Source organism: Schistocerca cancellata, chromosome 7 (assembly GCF_023864275.1).
Source record: "Schistocerca cancellata isolate TAMUIC-IGC-003103 chromosome 7, iqSchCanc2.1, whole genome shotgun sequence".
Lineage (NCBI taxonomy): Eukaryota > Metazoa > Arthropoda > Insecta > Orthoptera > Acrididae > Schistocerca > Schistocerca cancellata.
Genome location: NC_064632.1, coordinates 491,002,605 through 491,026,287, shown reverse-complemented (window position 1 = coordinate 491,026,287; position 23,683 = coordinate 491,002,605). Strand labels below are relative to the sequence as shown.

The window sequence follows — 23,683 nt, the reverse complement described above, 5'->3', positions numbered from 1 at the left end:
ATAGGTCTAAAATTGTCTACATTATACCATTATCCCTTTTTATAATGTGGTGTTACTACTGAGTACTTTAATCGTTCAGTAAACTGACCATTCCTAAAGGAATAATTACAAATACTGTTAAGTACAGGGCTAACTGTGCAGCACAGTACTTTAATATTCGGCAAGGCACTCCATCGTGTCCATGAGAGTCCTTACTATTCAGTGATTTAATTATTGACTCAGTCTCCTCCTTGTCTGTATCCCAGAGAAGTATTTCCCACATCAATCTCGGAAAGGCATTTCCCAACAGAATATCTGAGCAAGACAATCATATTTGTAAACAGGTTAAGTGTTGCTTTCAGCTGACAGTATCTTCAACTTACAGCCAGGGAAAAACCGGATGCCGCACAGATTAGAGTCGCACAAGAATAGTGTGTGTGTGTGTGTGTGCGTGTGCGTGTGTGTGTGTTTGCGTGTGTGTGTGTATGTGTGAGTGAGTGTGTAAATTATTACTTATATGTGAAGGAAAATTTTCACAGGGCAGCACTGCATGTCAAGTCTTAATGAAAAGCAGTTACTGCCCCTGTCAATGTTCCGTGTACGCCGTGGCGAGCAGTTTGAAGAATAACGCGGCTGGCAGCTGTCTTCCGTGGCGGCTGTGCTTGTTACGTCGCCGCGCCCCACCTGACGAGACGCCACCTAGCTGTTGTAGCCTGGCAAAACTCGACGCCCGCATTAGCCACTCGCTGCAGCACAATGATGCAGCAACTATGGTTCAGTCCTCGACGACATGATTTCCTTATTATGTACAAAATGTTTATCGAGAATTAAACTTCCGCAAACAACATGGACGTTAAGCAAAAAGAGAGATTTCTTCACTTTCTTTGGCAATTATCTGTCGATAAAACAATTTTGTACACTCGATGCACCGACCTTTATTATGTGTGTAAATAACGAATACTGTCCAATATATGACACTCCGTGTATATAATAAGCATGACAGTGACTCATGAACACGTTACTTAATACACAGTTTGGAGTTAGAGAACTAAATGTATAGAATACATGGTGATGTTCCTCGCTTCGTTGGTTTTTTTCTCCTTTGCCCCATTTTACCAGTTGGGGACAGGAACGTCAAAACGGGAAATGAGTCAAGAATATTAGAATAACTATTGAGTTCTCATCAAGTACTGAAACATAAAACATAATTCTGTTTTCATTTGTATACTTATCGGGCCCGGATCTAGGGGGTGGAAAATCGGGCGGAAATTCCAGGGGCGCCAAATTCCAGTTCTTGAAAAAAACTTGGTTCACAAAATTCCAAGTGTGTAGCGCATGTCTGTCTATCGATTATCCACGGAATTTTGAAACGCATCCTTGTTTGTTTTTGACTATTTTTGAACACATTTCAAGTCGATTTCTGAACGAATCATTATTTGTTTTTTGCACGCTTGCATACATGACGTCCCTTCCAGGGGAATCCCTGTCCCATCTAGAAATAAAAAACTTTCCCGCAGACAAAAGAGGACGGATCTATATGAGCTGAGCCGAATAAATCCGAAGGGGTGAGTGCCAATCGCTGTTTGTTTATATGGTTGATTGGGTGCGCGAATGATCAAAGTTGTTATAATTATGAGCGAAATCCATAGAGTCACACAACCAGGGAGCAAAAAAGAGTAGTAGTAATAACAGGTAAGCAAGATTACATTTTATCCTCTCTGTGTATCCAAGAAGTTGAAATTATGACAAAAAAATTTAACCAGAACGCTAATTACTAAGAGCTAGTTGTACAGTCCCTGGTAAGCAGCTGCTTAAGTTCTATTCTCGGAACAGCGTGGAAAACGCGTTGTAAAAACATGTAACAACGCCTGACTGGACGATAAACGCGTTGTAACTAAACCGGCTATTCTGGCAGGGTTAGTGAAGTTAACGGAGAATACGTTTTGACAGTGACAGGAATAGTTACGGAATAAGTGATGACAAGATAGTTTGTAAGAAAAAGGAAGGAAAAGAAACGGAGACGAGACACGAAATTATATAGAAGTACATGACTATTCCAAATTTATACAAAAATTTGGTGCTACTACTTTTCGATCCTGTGTTTGAGAAATTTGAGCGTATGAATGAAATGTGAAACTGTTTGATAGCAAAAGTTTGTGCTTGCAGTAGGCCTAATAGGCATTTGATATTGGTATTTCGTGGATTATAGTGTGTCGTGTTATTTATATAAATGAGGTACATAAAATTGACAATTTGTGCTAAACCAGTTGCGCTTATTTGGCATGTTCTACAATTGCTGCAATACTGGAAAGACGTATTTCGTTTAATCTAGCAGACAGTGACAAAATTGACGTAATCAAATCTTGGATACTATTTTTCCTAACAGCTTTTTCAGTATTAGACAACGAAATTTTGATTTTTCATGTAGTCAAACGATTGACGAACTTTGATGAGGTACTACACAACAAACGCAACCATTATTAACTGTGAGCTTCTTCTTTTACGGGGGAGGGTAGGATGTCAAACCTGACGACTGAGAGCAAGAGAGGCACTACAGGACATTTTAATTTACACTGTCCTGAATATAGATTTGGTGACTTCCATTGCTAAATATACATGTTTGAATTCCACAGGGCGAAGTAGTGACGTGCGAAAGAAAATTGCTGTGTGTAGAGTCGTGGAATTTCACTTTGACACACTTAGGAATAAATAACATGTCTTACATTTCTTCTGACATATACGTTTTGTATAATCAGAAAGAAGTTTGCTACAAAATAAACATATTTTTCGCAAGTCGATTTTTTGTTTAGATTTTCACGTCACATATCAAACATTCTGGTGGGTTAGGGAGGGGGGCACTATCAAGTTTTTACTCTGGTTCGGAATTATCGTATATCTGGGGCTGATACTTATCAATGAAACAATTACCCTGAGCAATTTGCAAGAAGTTACTGTATTTGTAAAGCTTCCTTAACGATTCATCCATTAAATAATTTTGTTTTAATTCTTATGTTACGTTCTGTCTTTATACCTAAAGGTAACATGAAAATAATTTGTGAGAGATAACGTCCCCATACAATTGCTGTTAAATGTTTCTGGTGTACGAAGTTGACAAGCATTCATGGGAGGCGATAAAATGTTTCATTACTTTTTACCATAAATTTTTGTTCTGATAATTTACTTACAAGAGAAACTATGACTTTTCTATATGTTCAAAGATTACATTTAACGTGCCGATACTTCCAGAAGTTGTAAACATGGTGAATGTAAAATCACTGACTAAAACGGAAAAATTGATGCTCTTTTATCTTCTGCTTGCACTATCACTTTTTTGTCATTGGAGTTCGAGCAGAACAAATGTAAGTGTATATCAATCTATCCGTGGTGAAGGATATTTAAATTGCGTTGTATCGGCTCCGTTGTTAAGTCAAGCCATTACCGTGTCTCTTATTCATTTATGCTGGTTTCTTCGCATGTTACCTGCGAAATAGACGAGATTGGCGGCGCACAGTTCGGACATGAACGATCGGGCGTAATTAGTGACCTTTCGTTAATTACTTTTCAGTTAAGCGTGAGAACGTCCCAGAGATATTGACTCCGATCATTTCTCGGCTGTTTGCAATATGCTTAGGTCTGATGTGAATCACGTTTCCGGGCACTGATGTGTGCTTAATACCATGTAGATCTACAGATAAAAATAAAGATGCTGGAGTTTAATCGGGTAAATTGTCCTGTTATAGTAGGGAATATTTCAGTGGCCCACTACAGTGTGCATTTTGAGTAAAATCATCCAGCCCCAATTAAAGTTGACCAAGTGTCGCGGTAGGTGTGTAATTTGCCTGTTATTTTAGCACCTTCAAATTTTCAAGGTCCCGACGATTCTATCGCTTTCTCCTTTACCTCTGCAAGATCACTAGTTTGTCACTATCAACGTCAACACCTCATTAACTCTCAGTGTTCAACCAGATTACCGAAGCTTTATTTTACTCTTCAAACAGATTTCTGAATCTTTGTTTTACTAAACTATAGTCGGTCAGATTCCTTCTTTGATACCCTGACATCTTCAAGGTAGACATTTAGTTCTTTCATGTTAATAAAATAAAATAAAAACTTGACATTAACGGAACAAATTCTTTTGTTAGTCATGTACACTTCCATGCCGTTATAATAATTCTTTACGGGCCTTGTGAACCCACATTCACCTCTTAGTGGTTTATCGTGTTTATGTGCAGAATTCAGAATTACGATATGGTATTTGCTTAAATTGTTTCCCATTTGCTATAAATCATTGAATTACAAAGAAGACGCATCTTACTGCACCCTTTTCTCCATTACAACACGAGAAATTAGCAGTCATGAAAGTCAGGAATCGTGGAAAACATACATCGACTTCATTACGCTATACTGTAATGTTTGGATATATGATGGAGGAAATTAAACCGGGAAACATGAATTGTAACAGATTTCCTTACACGGAGGGAGGTAGATGTAATAATCTTGGCACAACTGAAATTGCCCCCCCCCCCCCCCCCGCCATTCACCCATCACCATGCATGCACTGCTTTTATTTTTTGCCGTAGTAGTAGGGCAAGAAACATCGATTCCATAAGAAAACTCTTTACACATAGTATGTGATGTGTATGTGAGTGTGTGTGTGTGTGTGTGTGTGTGTGTGTGTGTAGACTGAGGGGGCTGTGGGGGGCTATGTATAATTGTAAGTGTGATTAACTGGTACTGAGGGAGAGAGGACAGAATATTGAGACACACAATACATGTAGATGGAATTCATGATGCATTATCTGTATGCATTTATGTGTAGTGCATCATCTTATACTACAGTTGCTATTAACTCATTACATTACACAATAACTTTTGGTTTATTCTCCTGATATTTTGTGTTTACCTTTTGCTCTGTACAAAACTGGTGTGAAATCAATTTATCATGTTTCATTTCATGAAAATAAAAGTAGGAAAAAAAGACAAAACGAATCAAACTGTAACACTGTACTTTATTGCTTCAGATTTAGAAGACCAGGCACATTCGTCACACTAATATTTTAATTTGGGTCAACCAAAAGTACCACTGTATATAGCATGAGTATGTCTTCCGTTTCAAGATCACTGCAGAAGCCTTGCAATTGATATGCTGCACCTGCCCGGCTGTTATGCCCAAAGTCCTTCAGCAACTCTAGTATTTAAGAACACCACACTTAAAACACTTGCAGATGATGTGCTTCAGCTGTCCCTCGTTATACCGCAAGAGTCCTACAACAAATTGTGAAGAATTTGGAGAATAATAACACTTAAAATGTGTGTAACTGATGGCCTGCGGATACCCGTTCTTAATTTTCAGAGTCCTTCAAATAATCTTCAGTAATTTTGAGACGATCACACTTGAAACAACTGATACTGTTGTGTTGCTGCTGTCCATCTTCCTATGTCAGACTCTTGAGTAAATCATCAAGCATTTGGAGAAGATCTGACTTCAACGTGCCTTCCTGTAGACCTCTTAAAACCTATAAAAGAGGAAAAAAATCATATAAGTTATACCGATTTCAGTAACTTCAATTACGTATTAATCTCCATCCCAAAACCTTCATGTACAGTAAGATGGTAAGTTATGAAATGTATACTAAATGATGATATATACAGAAGGAAAATGTTTTTAAACTCACAATGTCATTCGCCCTCGTCTATTACAGAACTCCTACTAAATAAATCGTGTCTACCAATTCCTTGTTTCTGTGTAATTATCAGACCTCAGGTATACTATACTGACAAACAGGTTTCTTGTAGTAGAATATAAGTGTTCGGAGTTTCTCATCAATAATCATGCTGCATTAAATATTTCAGCACATCACCTAGGATTTAACAATGAATTTCGCATTACAATCTAATATTTAGAGACAGTATGGATAAATCCAACAGTGTAACATATTTTCTTGACATACATACCTCGACAATTTTGGTGACGATCAGGTAACGAACACTCGAAGACGGATCATTAATATACTTCTGCAACTCTGAAAGCAGCTCCCTGCAGAGTTCGTCAGGAACGCGCTGGTACATCAAAATATTCACTAACGATTCAGCAGCTGCCAGACGTATTATTACCTAAAGAAGCAAACATAAGAGTTGATAAATACCTCAGATTAAGGTACCCTTTCTGAGTTATAACAACATCTAGTGCATTATTGATAAGAATATTGAAATAGCAGAGTATCAATTCTAAATAGGCATAATAAATCGGCATACCTCTTTGTCCTTCTGTAGCATATGAAATAGGGGTATAATATCGACTTCAAAATGGCTTAAATCCACCACTTTCGCAAACTCATCCAGTTTTCTGGCTGCATTTTCCCTCACGGCAACACTTTCATCGATACACAGACGATAATATGTTTGGCGCACGAAGGCTGCAAAAAAAAGAAACGGGTAGGTTAGATTTTTTAATCACAGACTGACATTAGGAAACACGTTTGTGAGAACTTAATATGAAGGGTGGTCAAAAACAGTCTGAAAAGCTTGTAAGTCTGTTGTAGGGCAATATGTGCCAGAAAAAACTGGTAAGAAATAAATTCGTTCCATTACGCCTTTTACGAGTTATTGAGAATTAAAGTTAGCCAATCAGCTCGTTTTGTGCGCGCACTCTACAGATATGGGAAGTTTGAGATTGGTAAGCACTTCCTTTACCGCGAAGAGTACAACTAACGTCTCATAAAAGTATCATGTGATATGAAATAATCCTTCACCTGACTGCACATTCTTTACGAAATGCGTGTGCTGTAATTTTAGAAAATGTAACCCGGCATCATCGATTGCTCTCAGTAGAAAGTAGTATCCCACATGTTGATACTAATGTATAATGTAGTATCACAGCTAGAAGAAGTCTCTATTTTTGCAAAAAGCCACAAAACCTACTCGACATCAAACGTACATTGCCTGAGTCAACTCATCACAAGCTGGTCAGTCCTTTGTGGAAAAAGAAACAACATTTCTACACAGTAATAAAATAATTTTTCGATATGTAAAAGACAAACATTTCCTACTGCACTCTCGATAATCCAGAATAGTACAGTTAGTTGGACTGGGCGAATTACCTTTTCCAGCCTGCGAAAGTCCTGCATAGCACTTACACATGAGCGTGCGTGCTAAAATTCTAGACTTAATTGACTCTTCTGCTGTCAATATACTCAAGAGTGAGACGAATCGATCTTCGAAGTATTGACGAAATATTGTTGGTGTTGTCTCCCTCTTCCAGCACTGCGCTGTGTCACACACATCTGGTTCCTCTGTTGTTGGGTTGTACTCCAGAGCAGTCTGAAGAGAAAATAGAACAAATATAGAAACGAACATAGAAAAACTATGAAATGTGAATATTCTATTAAAACATTTCAATTAAAAGCTCAGAAAAAAGTATCTCTGTATGTGAAGCAAATGGCTATTATAACAATCATGTGGGTTACAGAACACATGTTTCTAGAAATCAGGAACTCTCTGATACACTTATCAAAGGCACGTCACAATGTGTCACCGAAGGCACAGTAATTTCTTTGAAAGTACCTACTAAATGTTTGCAAAGAGTTCTGAAAGTCGTTACTAATTTTCTGTTTTCTTTATCGGTAGTTTGTAAACTTTTTGTCCTAAAACAAGTAACAACTACATGAATACCATTTCGGTACTCAAAAGCATCAGTCACACAGTATGTTCGGGAATAAATAGTTGAGATGCTTAGCAACTCAGTGATGATGATGATGAGCGTTTGGCGTCATTGGCCGGGAGGCCCCTCGCGGGGCAGGTCCGGCCGCCTTGGCGCAGGTCTCATTATATTCGGCGCCACATTGGGCGACCTGCACGCCGGATGGGGATGAAATGATGATGAACACAACACAACACCCAGTCCCTGAGCGGAGAAAATCTCCGACCCAGCCGGGAATCGAACCCGGGCCCGGAGGACGGCAATCCGTCACGCTGACCACTCAGCTACTGGGGCGGACAGCAACTCAGTAATTACAGTCGATCTATCGCAATTTCCACTTCAGGTATGAAATGAGTCCACAGATTTGCACAACAAACCTTTCATTAGCCTCAGTCATTTACTACATACTGAGGCATACACCTCGTAAATTAAATATTTTATAAAATTAATAGTTTCATAGTTCCACTTTTTATTTCATAGTTCCATCTGGTTACAAAAATTCTGTCTACTGGAGAATGGTACTTCTGATAGAAGTCGAACTGGAGAAGTTAACTAGGAACACGGTACGCAATACTGTCTCTGCGACTAATCTTAGAAAATAGACTGATGACAACCCACACTGCAGATTTCTAAAGAGACTTTGATTGTTCTGATTACTATAGAGTATTAGAAATTTCAAATAGTTCTCAGCTATGAATAACTAGTGGAAGCCTATCTGCGTCGTGTACAATAAAACTGCAATTATAAGAATCGGAGAATACAAAACAGAAGTAGTAAAAATTAAAATAGTTTTTTGCCTTTCGTTGATGTTATTCAATAACTACTTCGAGACATTTGTTAAGGAAACCAAGGATCAATTCTGAAAGGATGTTAAGTTACAGAAACGGAAAGAAAACTTTTTAAGGTTTGCCACTGACATTGCAATTCTGTAACATACGGAAAGTGGCTAGAAGGTCATTTGAAAAGAAAGAATGGAGTCTAGAAAAAAAAAACATTAAAATTTGTTGATGATATTATTTCAGTGATGACAAAGTACTTAGAAGAGCAACTGAACAGAATGGACTGTGACTTGAAATTCAGGTGATGGTGAGGAAATTAAATTAGAAAATCAAACACTAGTCGCCGAACTTTTATGGTTCGATAAATATGGTGCCAGCGTTTACTGTTACTTGTAAACTGTGAATGTATTATGGCAATACAGACGAATGTCTTGCAGAGGTTCAGCAGCCTAAGCTGCAGTTGGAGCCGTCACAACTATCAATTGTCTAGTAGTTTCTGTGCGGAGTGATTCAACATGAAACGGCAACATAACTGTATTCTTTATCAAGACATATGTTAGACTCATATTGCTTAAAAGAATCCTAATAAACAGAAATTAACGCGCGAATGAAGTCACCCGCGAACGATTAGACCTCGAGCTCGGTTTGTCGGTGTGGAATGCTTGCCACGTTTGAAAGAAGAGCTGGATGATTTTATAAAACACCTTCTTTCGTTACCAGTTCTTTTTCGCTATCAATTATTTCTTGCACGACCTTTTTCTGGTAATGGTTCCCTTTCTCAAGCGCATTTTATCGTGTGTTATAGTACTTATAAGTGATGTTTTCGAAGTGTGTGGTGCTGCACTTCTCTGTAGCCTTTACCGTAATACGCAAACACGAGAAGTTATCTAATTAACGCTCGATCTTTACATATAGGTTATGTTGAATCTTGAATAAGCTTTTCCTTACGGCTTACTTCTGTTTCATTTATGCAGAAGCTCACACACATTAAATATCAGTCACACAACTTACACGGCACAATACGCGCTGAAAACAGCAAACATACAATAACAAACAGTAGCAAAGATATTTTTACATGTAGCGAGCAGTGATTACGCTATAGATCGCTCACGGAATATGTATATTACTCTTTCATGGAGAGGGTATTTTTCGTCTGTAATCTGAGTAACTATTTCATTTTATTTTGTTTACAAAGTTAGTAGTTCTTACGCAGCACTATTTCATTTTCGTCTTTAAGGATCCTAATTAAGCAGCTAAAGGAATTCACTGAATCACTTTCCAGTTTTTCATTGAATTTTTTGTCTTCTTAATTTTTATCGTGTGAACATATCTCCGCTTCTTCAGTCAGATCCATTTTACGACTTTCAATTAGTCGGTGGAGCCCAATGACATTTTGATCTTCGTTAACGAATTGGTGACCTGTACTGTATATGTGTTGACCTATTGATAATGTGGTATGTCTGTTGTGTGTACAGGCTACCATGCGCTATGTAAATGTGGTGTGAAATTCTTTGCCTGTTTATCTTAGGCAGAACATGGAGCATTCCTTTCAAGTCATGTTATATATTCAAAAATCTGAATATATGTTATGATTGGACTCTGTGGTATAGATGTACGCAATCCAATTTCTGCCTTCTTTACTTTGAAGATTTTGGAGTATTTTGTATCTACAAACTGGTGGATACAAATTTGTTTTTATCTTTTTTCTGTAGTGTGTCTTGTATCTAGATCTTTCTTTACTATACTCAGTAATGAGTCAGCCACGGAAGTAATTTCCTGTTCCATGTTTACTTGATTCAGATAACACTGACATCCTCGCTGCTTGTGTGTGTACGTTTCGGTGGCATGCGTTTGAGGGTATTGTGATATTGGTCATTGTACCATCCTATAAATCTTGATTACGATTGTTGTGATATTTACGTCCATGTAAATAATACATTGTCTTCTTTTTGCTCCCCTGTGTAGAGTAAACCAAAAGAAAAAGAAACAGTTATGTGACTGAAGTGGCCTTCCTTAAATTAAGAGCTCTAACGTTTGGTGTTGTGCAGACAGTCGGTATTTTAGCCAAACTCATCTCATTAGCTGTCAAGGAGTGTAAAAGGAGAGCTAAAATTTGTGCAATTCACTTAGACAATTCTGTAAGTTCCTCTAACGTACAGAAAACATCAGCCTGGCGCAAGGAACAATATCTGTCGGTGACCACTGTTTACGTGCTCTTGTATACTAGTGACACGACAACCTTGTCTGGTAGCAAGGCTCACTTACCTCCGACTCGCCGTCGCTCACTTCCTGGACACACATCAGTTCTTCATCAGCGTCCTCGTCTCTACGCCTTCGCCTACAGAACGCCCACAGGCAACAGGTTTGTTCACAGGAGAACAAACGATTCCTCAGACGCGCCCACATCTGTGGCACACAACAGTCTGTGTCACATGCTGCCCATTGGTACGGGAAACGCAACTGCCCTAACTGTTACCAAAGCCAGATTCCTCCTGCCTGCTGTACACAATCAGCCGATATAACACAACACTTTGGAGTAACCAGAAAGCCAAAAATATGCCCAGGCATGGCAACCACTGATACGTAAGAGTAATTTCAGAGTCGGTTAAACTGTATTATTACAAATATTAGCAATTATCTAAGGAATAAAATGCTGCGGTTTTAATATCTTTAACACTGCAGTGGCCGTAGGGAAAATAAAAACGAGAACAGCTTGCATCACGTGGGTCTGTCTTCGTGTTAGCATATTCGTTATAATGCGAGGTTTAGTTTTCCTGCGCATGTGTTTGTGTGTGTGTGTGTGTGTGTGTGTGTGTGTGTGTGTGTGTGTGTGTGTGTGAGAGAGAGAGAGAGAGAGAGAGAGAGAGAGAGAGAGAGACAGATTGTGAGTGTGGGCAATATGCACAGGTGAAGATCAAAGCAACCTGTTGTAGCTGTGAGGAATATGGTGGCAAACAAAAGTACAAAGGAGTTCTAGACGTCACACTAGCATCCTCACTTGAAATACACATAGGGCTCACTCCGAGGACACACTTAGTACTCTAAAAATAATCATAGTTAATGTTAAAAACAAGTTTTTAATTTCAGTTATTGACTCACCAAAGAACCTTACAACATACCTGTACAATCAGATCGTCGCATAGACACAAATAGGTTGAATAGGAGTGAGTGGTAATGGAATGATAACCAAGTGGAAACGATCGATAACATTAACGTTATCGGACCCAATTGGGAAAATTGCTGTACTGATTATGAACGACTAGTCGTTCTTCATGCAACCGTTTACGATTGATCGGTGAATTATAGAAGCGTGCGTGCGTTGATAAGGACTCAGATCGTACCTGTTTTTTTAGAAGAGTGGAGGGATGGCTTTGAAGATATACAGACACATTTGAAACACGAAAATTTTTGTTTCCTTGGAAAACATGTTTTGCCATCCGTATATGGACATAGTAGACCAAGCGAGGTGGCACAGTGGTTAGCTCGCTGGACTCGCATTCGGGAGGACGGCGGTTCAATCCCGCTTCCGGCTGTCCTGATCCTGATCCTGCCTAAATAGGTTCAGGCAAATCGCGGGATGATTCCTATGAAAGGACACGGCCGACTTCCTTCCTCATCCTTCCTAATTCCATGAGACCGACGACCTCGCTGTTTGGTCTCATCTAAACGCAAACCTTCATAGTAGAATCTCTACAAGGAACAACTGGGCTCGTGAAAAGTGGCTCGTACGAAACACCAGGTTGTTCCAATTGTTTAGAAACTCCAGAAGGCTGTACGTAATGAAGCCTAGATTGACGCTTGGGATCTCTATTTTAGACAAACGTTCGATATAGTCGCACACCGTTCTGAAGTAAACAAGCTATAGGCATACAGAATAGTGGCGCTGGATTGGGGAAAGGCTGTAGACTTCCTAGATAAGACAAGTCGTGACGTAGTCCTTAATGTCGTTCTTTCTTTGTCCGACAGACGTTACGTTTATTCCAAAGCAGCAGAATTCCTCGGCAGTATAATAGGATATTTGCTGCATATCTAGGAATCACTTCCACGCTGCTTGGCGGTGTTGTTGGTGCAGAAAATAGGTGGGGGGGGGGGGGGCGGGGGGGCCAGAGTTGGGAAAATATATAACAAATATTTGCGGACGTGTGTGCAAGTACTACGCTTACATGATGAGGTTGTCATAGGAGAGAAATTAGTACCGGGCTGCATCAAACACGTCAGAAAACTGAAGAAAGTGGGCACTAAAACATTTCTGCAATTTAAATACATCCCTTTTTTAGCAAAATGTTTGCTCTTTCTCGCGAGCATACTTGGAATCTTCAGGAAAGCACATATACTTGATCAAATTATGGGATCAATGTTATAAACTAAAAATTTTCCCGACACTACACATTCAAACTTGTGAACTCTGTTGAATGATGTTAATATGCTATTAGTTAATCATTTGTTTCAGCTCCTACTGTTTGCAAGAAATCGCATACAGCGTTCTACCATTCATTTCATCTGGGAGATTTACTTGTAAAGTAACACAGCATACACGCAAAACTTTCAATCTGTATGCCTGTGACACACGTTACATAGTATAATAATTGCCGCAGCGTCGGTAACATTAGCACAGAACTAAATTTGTATCTTAGTTTTATTTTGTTGTATGTCGTTTGACAACGAAATATACGAGTAAAATATTAAAAGTGACAGAGACTGTCTTTAATTTAAAATGGTGGACTCACATACTGTGCAGCGCTTCTGATACTGCATTGACCCTGATACTAAGTCTGAGAAAATTGGAAATGAAAGCTTAGGCATGAACAAAAAAATATGCGGATGGACGAACATAAACAGCTGGGCTTAAAACTCGAGCGTGAACTTGCAATTCAATCTTTCTCACTTTCTGATATGCTACATGTTCAATAAATCCACCATATGAAAGAAATGGCAGTTGCCACTCGCACTAACTCTAGCTGAACTACGGAATTCCATAAATACATCCTAACGAGATGATCCATATAAATAACACGGTCATCATAGAGAATGGTAAAAATCTAAACGTAAGTACTACGCAGCATAAACCAGATTTTTTTCGTTGTAATGAAGTACGCAGTATATCTGACAACAACATGTTAAATTCATAAATTACCGATAATGCGTTAGCAGTAACCAGTGAGGTAGTTGTTACAATTGCCTCCTCCTACGTTTACATCTACATCTACATGGATACTCTGCGAAATCACATTCAAGTCCTTTGCAGAGGGTTCATCGAACCACTTTCACAATTCTCTGTTATTCCATTCCGTGTAGCGAGCGGGAAGAATGAACACCTATATCTTTCCATACGAGCTCTGATTTCCCATATTTTATCGTGGTGATCGTTCCTCCTTATGTAGGTCGGTGTCAACAGAACATTTTCGCATTCGGAGGAGAAAGTTGGTGATTGGAATTTCGTGAGAAGATTCCGTCGCAACGAAGAACGCCTTTCTTTAATGATTTACAGCCCAAATCCTGTATCATTTATGTGACACTCTCTCCCATATTTCGCGATAATACAAAACGTGCTGCCTTTCTTTGAACTTTATCGATGTATTCCGTCAGTCCTATCTCGAAAGGATCCCACACCGCGCAGCAGTATTCTAAAAGACTGCGGACAAGCGTAGTGTAGGCAGGCTTCTTAGTAGGTCTGTCACTTCTTCTAAGTGTCCTGCCAATAAAACGCAGTCTTTGGTTAGTCTTCCCCACAACGTTTTCTATGTGTTCCTTCTAATTTAAGTTGTTCGTAATTGTAATACCTAGGTATTTAATTGAATTTAAGGCGTTTAGATTAGACTGATTTATCGTGTAACCGAAGTTTAACGAGTTCCTTTTAGCACTCATGTGGATGACCTCACACTTTTTGTTATTTAGGGTCAACTGCCACTTTTCGCACCATTCAGATATCTTTTCTAAATCGTTTTGCAGTTTGTTTTGATCTTCTGATGACTTTATTACTCGATAAACGACAGCGTCATTTGCAAACAACCAAAGACGGCTAGTCAGATTGTCTCCCAAATCGTTTACCTTTGTGAACGCCAGAAATCACTTCTCTTTTACTCGATGACTTTCCGTGAAGTACTACGAACCGTGACCCCTCTGGCAGGAAATCACAAATCCAGTCACATAACTGAGACGATATTCCGTAAACGCGCAATTTCACTACGAGCCGCTTGTGTGTTACAATGTCGAATGCCTTCAGGAAATCCAGAAATACAGAATCGATCTGAAATCTTTTCTCAATAGCACTCAACACTTTATGTGTATAAAGAGCTAGTTACATTTCACAGGAAAGATGTTTGTAAACCAATGTTGACTGTTTGTCAATAGACCGTTTTCTTCTAAGTAATTCACAATGTTTTAACACAATAAATGTTCTAAAATCCTGCTGCATATGGACGTTAATGATATGGCCCTGTAATTTAGTGTATTACTCCTACTACTTTTCTTGAATATTGGTGTGACCTGTGCAGTTTTCCAGTCTTTGGGTACGGATCTTTCGTCGAGGGAACGGTTGTATATGATTGTTAAGTATGGAGCTAATGCATCAGCCTACTCCGAAAGGAACCTAACTGGTATACAGTGTGGACCGGAAGACTTGCATTTGTTAAGTGATTTCAGTTGCTTCATTACTCCGACGATATTTACTTCTGCGTTACTCATGTTGGCAGCTGTTTGTGAAGGCATTTCGGAAGACTGTGTTTAGTAACTCTGCTTTTGCAGCACTGTCTTCGATAGTATCTCCATTGCTATCGCGCAGAGAAGGCATTGATTTTTTCTTGCCGCTAACATACTTCACATACGACCAGAATGTCTTTGGATTTTCTGTCAGGTTTTGAGGCAAAGTTTCGTTGTGGAAACTGTGTTAGGCATCTCACATTGAAGTCCCCACTAAATTCCGAGCTTCTGTAAAAGATCACCGGTGTTCGGGATTTTGTGTCTGTTTAAATTTGGCATGTTTGTTCCGTTGTTTCTGCAACAGTGTTCTAACCCGTTTTGTGTACCAATGAGGATCAGATATGTCGTTGTTAATTTATTTGGTATAAATCTCGCAATTGCTGCCAATACTGTTTCTTTGAATTTAAGCCACATCTGGTCTACTGGAATGAGTGTAGATTGTCTCTTAGGAAGGCGCCAAGTGAAGCTTTATCTGCTTTTTTGAATAGGTACATTTTCCGCTTATTTTTCGAGGATTTGGAGATAACAATATTCAATCTCGCTACGACAACACTGAGTTAACTAATTCCTAAATCGGTTTTGATAATCGTTTTTAACTCAGGATTATTTGTTGCTAGGAGGTCAAGTGTGTTTTCAAAACCGTTTACTATTCGCGTGGGCTCATGAACTAACTACACGAAATAATTTTCAGAGAATGCGTTTGGCACCATTTCGGATGACATTTTATGAGTGCCTCCGGAATTAAACTTGTAGTTTCGCCAACATATTGAGGGTAAATTAAAAGTCACCACCAACTATTATTGCATGAATCAGGTACGTGTCTGAAATCAAACTCAAGTTTTCTTCGAACCTTTCAGCAACTGTATCATCTGATTAGGAGGTCGGTAAAAGGATCCAATTATTGTTTTATCCGGTTTGTCGACAATGACCTCGGCCCATACTAACTCATAGGAAGTAACTACTTCAGTTTCGCGACAAGTTAAACTACTACTGACAGCAACAAACATGTCACCGCCAACCGTGTTTAGCCTATCCTTTCGGAATACCGTTAGGTTCTTCGCAAAAATTTCGGCTGAGCTTATATATGGTTTTAGCCAGCTTTCAGTGCCTATAACGAATTGAGCATCAGTGCTTTCTATTAGCGTTTGGAGCTCTGGTACTTTCCCAACACAGTTACGTCAATTTACAAGTGTTATACCAATGGTTCCTGTATCTACGTTCTTCCTGTGTTCGGCCTGCACCCTTTGTGACTGAAGCCCTTGTTGTGTTTTCCCGAGACCCTCTAACCTAAAAAAAACGCCAAATCCACGCCACACAGATCCTGCTACCCGTGTAGCCGCCTCCTGCGTGTAGTGGACACATAACCTATTCAGCGAAACCCGAAACCCAACCACGCTTTGGCGCAAGTCGAGGAATCTGCAGCCTACACGGTCGGTGAACCGTCTTAGCCTCTGATTCGGAACCACCACTCGGCTCTGTACCAAAGGTTCGCAATCGGTCCTGTCGACTATGTTGGAAATGGTCAGCTCTGCTTTCATCTTGCAAGCAAGACTGGCAGCCTTTACCGCTTCTGTTAGCCGCTCGAAACCAGAGAGAATCTCTTCTGATCCAAAGTGACACACCGACATGAGCAACCACCTGCAGTTGCCTGCACCCTGTGCTCTTTATGGCATCCGGGAGGACCCTTTCCACATCTGGAATGACTCTACCCGGTATGCACATGGAGTGCACATTGGTTTTCCTACCCTTATTGTCAGCCAAGTCCCTAAGGGGCCCCATAACGCACCTAACGTTGAACTCCCAACTACCAATAATCCGACCCTCTGCAATTGTCCGAAACTTGCAGCTTGAGTGCTTCCTTCTAAAACAGGACAGGCGATTGCATCTGGCTCAGCGACAGTGTTTGCCACAGACAGCACCTGGAGCCTGTTTGTCAGACAAACCGGAGAGGCCTTACGTGCGGCCGCCTGGGAAGTCTTTCGCTGCCTGCTTCGCCCTGGGGCGATCTCCCTGTCGACCACAGGTGAGGGGTCAGCCTGAGTGCGAGCAGTAACTGGGTTGGCGACCTGTGAGGACCGATCGGAGGACTATGAAGTGCTGGACGTGCGGTGGATCCCCACGTCCGGCCCAAAACAGTGGTACTCATCCACTGCAGACTCAAGCTGTGTAACCGAAGCCATCACAGCCTCAAGCTGAGAGCGAAGTGTCACCATCTCGCATCCGCTCACAACAATCGCAGTCCCTGTCCATACTAAAGACCGTTGAAAACTAAACTATGCAGATAAACTGAATATCGGCACGTGCTGCGCAACTGTACTGTAGACCCTGACGAAAGGGCATGAACTGTTTCTAGTAATACGCCGATATTCTAAAACCTAACTAAGGAAGCACGCAGGTCAAACTAAATGGTTTGCCCCTGATTACGAACTTGTAATGTCTCACAAAATCGGTTTACTTTCCGACGCAAACAAAAACGCGACAACTGTGGCTACTAGATATTAAATTTACACGCAGAAACTCAAGAAACCAAACTATTAAAGAACACAGATGATGCAATAAAATTCGCTCCTGGTTAGGAACTCGTAAATGACAAAAAAGCGGTTACTTCTGAGTTGCGGCGTCTGTCTCGGTTGGCTACTGCTGCCTTCTTGGCTTTTATATACTAAATAGACCTATACTAAAAATGCACCAGTCAGATCGCTGATAGTAGACTCCAGCGAAGCCTCAACCTATTCCACACTTTAGTGGAGTGTCATAAGATATTATAATTACACATTGCTTTACATGTAACGTATGTTTCTTTCCAGTTTTAACATTAATAACTTACACCTAGCTCCAGAAGAACAGATATGGTGTATCTCGCAAAATTACAATCGTACGCCACATATCTCGAGGCAGGCTGTATCTCTTCAGCAGTATTTCGTAAATCAATCAAAAATTACCGACGTCTTATCCGGACAATGAAACGAAAGACATTCAGTGCTTACCTCGACAGATAACAAGAGCCTTCACCGGCAACGCAAACAGGATTCGTCAGTAAGCTCACGACCCGTTCAGTATTTGCCTCAGACTGTCGCCAGGCAACGATACACCTCTCCTCCATCATATCTCATTGTTGAAGACTTCGCTCTGCCTCGAAGCTTAGTGGAGGATACGGGACGCTTCCAACACAAGAGATGACAGCTTTCATGCATGTCTAACATAACTGACTGCTGTTGTGGTTAAGACCGACATTGAAATAGGTAATTTGTTTCCAAACTCTGTACGACGTCCATAGCAGACGCTCGCAGTGTAGCTTATTTGGATTGTCTTTGGGAACAGAAGTTCTTATCTGGGTGGAGATCAAACCAAAAGCCTTCAGCATCTCCTGCTTGATCAACTGGCAAGGTGTACGTGCTAAGTGTGGTACCGATGGAGAGGGGAACCGTATCTCTTCTTTCACACGACGATCGAATTATATCTTATGCGATGTATAGAATTTCTGAAGCACTGCCCCAACATCTTTTCTGGTACATCGTACCAACGTCATCGTCTTCCTTTCCTATGTTATTTTCATATTGAGCCGGGTGGAAACGACGGTACGCCCCGTAACTTTTCGTTCCTTACTCTCGTGAGTCTTACGCGAGACCCTAACGGACGCACATTCTTCTTCGAATACAGGTTTTCGAAATTTACCTAACATGATTTCGTGAGATCTACGTCGTCTTTCTTCAAGGGATCCTCGTTTAAATTACCTAGGAATTTCTGATGTACTTTCGTACGGGCTACACCTACCTGTAATGATTCTAACACCAGTTCACTGTTTGTTGCCAAGCCTACTTGATAAGAATTCAAAATACTTGAACGATATTCTAGAAATGATCTTGGTAGCTGCTCGTGTTCGGTAATCTGTAGAGATCCAACAAAACTAAGCTTTCCTTTCGCCCTCCGTATCAGTGCCCTTACATTATTATAGCATTTCACATCATGACTTGGCATCATCCGCAACTGTTTGTCTGCTGTCATGTGCTCGACATATTGATCAGCAAACTTGAAATGACATTATGCGGTCTTTATGTTTGTTGTTTTAGTATTAGATTATTTTCTCTAGAAAACCAACATTTATTGTAGAGATTACACGTAATACAAGAGATACCTGATTTCAATTTGAGCACCACGAAAGTAATAGTAATTAAGAAAATGAGACCTGAATTGTAGTGACAGCTGCCTCCTCAAGTCACAACACTACAATTAGCCCACAATCTATATAACTGTTTGTGGGCAGTATTATTACTAATACAGTTCTAATAATACAATTGCCACTGTGACAGTGTGTTAAGAATCGGAATTTCTTTTCAGTTCTTATTTAATATTAATAAGGGTTATAAAATAAAATACGAAGTTTGGAAAACATAAATAAGTAATCATTAAATAGAATACAAAGGGTAATGTAAGGTGTGAGGGAAGTTGGTGAAAGAGAAAAATGTCCCTGAAATCGTAACTGTGTCACTGATGAAGGTTCAGGAAAACTTCTAGGCTGTCGTCATTGAAACAGCCTTACAAGTATTTGGTTTTACAACTGGTATCTTTTTCTATACATAATTGTTTTGATTAATTGTGTTATGAATTACTCCTAATCTAATGTTAGTTACACAGTTTTTGTACTATTTTATTTGTTCTGTTGTATCACATTCGTCTTTTGACCTTGAATGGATAATTAAATTAATGTCTGAATGTCACATTCACTTTCTGTAACTGTTATTTCATTCTATTTACTGTAAGTGTATGTGTCTTTTTTGCCACATGTTTTGTTGTCGTGCTTGTGTTGTGTTTTGTAGTGTTCTTAAGTATGGTTTGTTTTGTCTGTAAGCTTCATGAAGCGTTTGAGAAACGACATCTGCTAGTCTGCTCACGATGTGCCATTTGTTCTGAACTCTTAGTGTATTTCCTAGGTCTCGTAATTCTGTATTCAGTCTTAAGTGTGTTTCTGTGTTTCAGTGGAGAACTACATGTTCACCAGTGCCATATTCACCACATTCACAATGTCTTTTAGACCCCACGATGGAGATGGGCAGCATATGGACCACGCCCTGTCTGGAAATGGATCGTTCCTTTTGTGGGGTCAATGTATTTCAGTCTAATGCGATCTCGTGTATTAGGGAAAAACTAGTGGAGACGGCGTCCCTTGGCTTTCTGGTCACATTCTTCCTGTCATTTCTCAGTCCACTATATGTTAAGCTGTATTCGGTCTATTATGTTGCGTCCAGTTAACGTCTTGTATGGTCTACCTTTCTTTAACCAGTATGTCGCTGGTCGGTAACGAATAGTGATAACAACGGAGCCTACACTGGTGACCACATACAGTTCCTCTATGAATGTTGTTCTAAAAGGTCCACATATTCTACCGAGCACTCTCGGTTCGTCCACGTCTTACAATGTTTTTATGGGTGATCACTACGAGGGCATTTGCCAGGGTGCTCGCAGCAAAACAAACTGTTAACTCAAAGACTGCCATGTGATAGCCGCAAAGTCTGTAGTGGAATTCTTAATGGGGCCGTGTTATGTATAGCTAATGTATGCATTACTGTCATCGCTTTGTCAGTTGCTTCCCCGCTCTTAAACGAGATATTGTTTAGTTTTATTGTAGGCTTCCGTTCAACTATTCTGTGCTTGCAGTAGTCTACCAGACTATTATACAAACCTCAAGGAGTGTCTATATCTCTTAGTCTTCCGCAGAAACCCAGCCACCAGAGGTTGTCAAAAGTTCCAGAAACGTCTATCAATACAACCGCAAAGAAGTGGGATACGAAAGTACTAAGGAACAACGAGATATGCTTGACGTTCTCTAAGGCTATAGAAACAGCTATAAGGAATACCTCAGTAGGGAGTACATTTGAAGAGATTCGGACATTTCTAAAAAGGGAAATCACAGTTCCTGGAAAGAAAAACATAGGTCTGAACAAAATAACTGTGAAGAAACCACGCGTAACAGAAGAAATACTTCAGCTGATCAAAGAACGAAGGAAGTACAAAAATGTTCAGGGAAATTCAGGAATACTGAAATGCAAGTCATTGAGGAATGAAATAAATAGGAAATTCAGGGAAGCTAAGACGAAATGGCAGCATGAAGAACGTAAAGATATTGAAAAAGAAATGTTTGTCGGAAGGGCTGCCTCAGCATTTACAAAACTCAAAACTACTTTCGGTGAAATTGAAAGCGAGGGTGGTAACATTAAGACTCAACGGGAATAGCGCTGTTAATTGCAGAGGAGTGAGCGGATAGGTGGAAAGAGTACGTTGAAGACGTTAATGAGGGGGAAGATTTGTCTGATATGATGGCAGAAGAAGCAGGAGTCGATTTAGAAGAGATAGGGGATCCAGAACTCCATCATAATTTCTGAAATGATTGACGGTAAGTAGCTGCTATTCACTTTGGTATGTAGAATGTATGAGTCTGGCAACATACGATCTGACTTTCAGAAAAATATCATCCATACAATTCCAAAGACTGCAAGACCTGGGAAGTGCGAGAATTATCGCACAATCAGCGTATGGTTCATACACCAAAGTCACTTACAAGAACAATATATCGAAGAATGGAAAAGAAATTGGGGCTGTGATGCATGACGATCACTTAGGGTTTATGAAAGGTAAAGGCATCAGAGAGACAATTCTTGCGTTGCAGTTGATAACGGAAGCAAGATTAAGGAAAAATCAAAACAGTTTAGTCGATTTGTCGACCTGGTAAAAGCGTTCGACTGTCAAAAATAGTGCAATATATTCGAAACTCTGAGAAAAATAGGGGTAAGCTATCGGCAGAGACAGTTAACATGCAATAATATACAATATGTACAAGAGGAAAGAGGAAACAATAAGAGTGGACCACCAAACACGAAGTGGTCAGGTTAAAAGGGGGTAAGACAGGGTGGTAAACTTTCGCCGCTATTGTTGAATCTGTACATCGAAAGCGGAGCGATGGAAATAAAAGAAAGGCTTAGGAGTGGAATTAAAATTCAAGGTGAAAGTTATATCAATGATACATCTCGCTGATGACATTGCTATCTTGAGTGATTGTGAAGAAGAATTTGCTGAATGGAATGAACAGTCTAATAAGTACAGAATATGGATTGAGAGAAGATCAAAGAAAGGCGAAAGTAATGAGAAGTAGCAGAAATGAGAACAGCGAGAAACTTAACATCAGGTTTGATGGTCACAAAATAGATGAAGGCAAAGAAATGTGCTACCTAGGCAGCAAAATAACTTATGACGTCAAATGCAGACCAACAATGGGAAAAAGGGCATTCATGGTGAAGTGAAGTCTGCATGTATCACACATTGACCTTGATTTGACGAAGAAATATCTGAGAATATTCGTTTGGAGCATAGCACTGTGCGGTAGTGAAACACGGACTGTAGAAAACCAGAACAGGGGAGAATCGAAGCATTTGAGCTGTGGTGCAACAGACGCATGTTGAAAATTAGGTGGACTGATATGGTAAGAAATGAGGAGTTTGTGTGCAGAATCCGAGACAAAACGAATATATGGAAAAGACATACAACGAGAAGGGACAGGATAATACTGTAACGCCTATTTTCCACCCTTTTATATCTGTATCGATAATTTTATGCCAGTTAGTAGTGGTCCTTATATAGAATATTTTAGTGTGTCTTCTTATTTTTCGCTTTTCAAATTGTGTTTTTCTGTGTCATCGTGTGAAGTATTGTGACGACCGTGACATGTGAAAAATGTTATACTAGGTTGAAAGTAAATTGAGAAATGACAGTGACGACGAGTGTAGTTTGTTGGTACCACCTTGTAACGAGTTGATAAATGTTCAAGACAGTAATTTGGTAATTCTGCGTAGGGACATGGACCAGGCAATAAATGAAGGTGATGAAATGGAAACAATCACTGATATTCGAACTATTGTCGATCAATCGATCAGTAACTCTTCGCCTCAGGAATGCGGAGTAATAGAACTAAACCTTGTAAATACCGTACATTCAGGTTTTGTATCATCACCCTTTTCTCAATCAAGTCAAGATTCATTCTCTGCTTTTCAAAATATGTGTTGCCGGGGCAAACACACTGACGAAAGACACAATGGAACATGTTTCAGACACTAATGCATTGTTATTGCTATTAATTCAAAAACTGGAATAATTAATTCAAAATGTGAAACAAATACAGCAACAGCTAATGCAACAAAAGGAACTACATCAGAAACAAACACTGCAACAGCTTCAAAAATTTAATACAATTCACCAACCACTTGAACAAACACATGAAGATTTAACCGCTGGGACACCCGAAATCGAAACGAAATATAATAAAGTTTCTGAAGATGTAAAAACTCAATGTGTGAACATTTTCAACCTATCTTTTCGCGACATGAAGACAGATTACAGAATCATGAAGCCGACATGAAGGAACTGCAGATCATTGTGCGCGAAAATCACGACACCTTGCAGGCTGGAATTGATTCAGTTGCATCTACCAATGCGGTCGCGCAACTTGTACAAAATCAGGAAGGCTTAAGGGACACAG

At 39.8% G+C, this 23,683-nt stretch overlaps 1 protein-coding gene across 1 annotated transcript in view; it reads right to left on the bottom strand.

Annotated features, from left to right (window-relative positions):
* Positions 1-5,414: 5,414 nt before the first annotated feature.
* LOC126092839 (serine/threonine-protein phosphatase 2A 65 kDa regulatory subunit A alpha isoform-like) overlaps positions 5,415-23,683 on the bottom strand; it is a 49,017-nt gene continuing 30,748 nt past the window's right edge. Inside the window, exons 5-8 of the mRNA XM_049908569.1 lie at positions 7,080-7,299; positions 6,235-6,395; positions 5,935-6,093; positions 5,415-5,495 (exon numbers count right to left, since the gene is read on the bottom strand). Coding sequence (XP_049764526.1) covers positions 5,415-5,495; positions 5,935-6,093; positions 6,235-6,395; positions 7,080-7,299 — 621 coding nt within the window. The remainder of the gene's footprint in view (positions 5,496-5,934; positions 6,094-6,234; positions 6,396-7,079; positions 7,300-23,683) is intronic.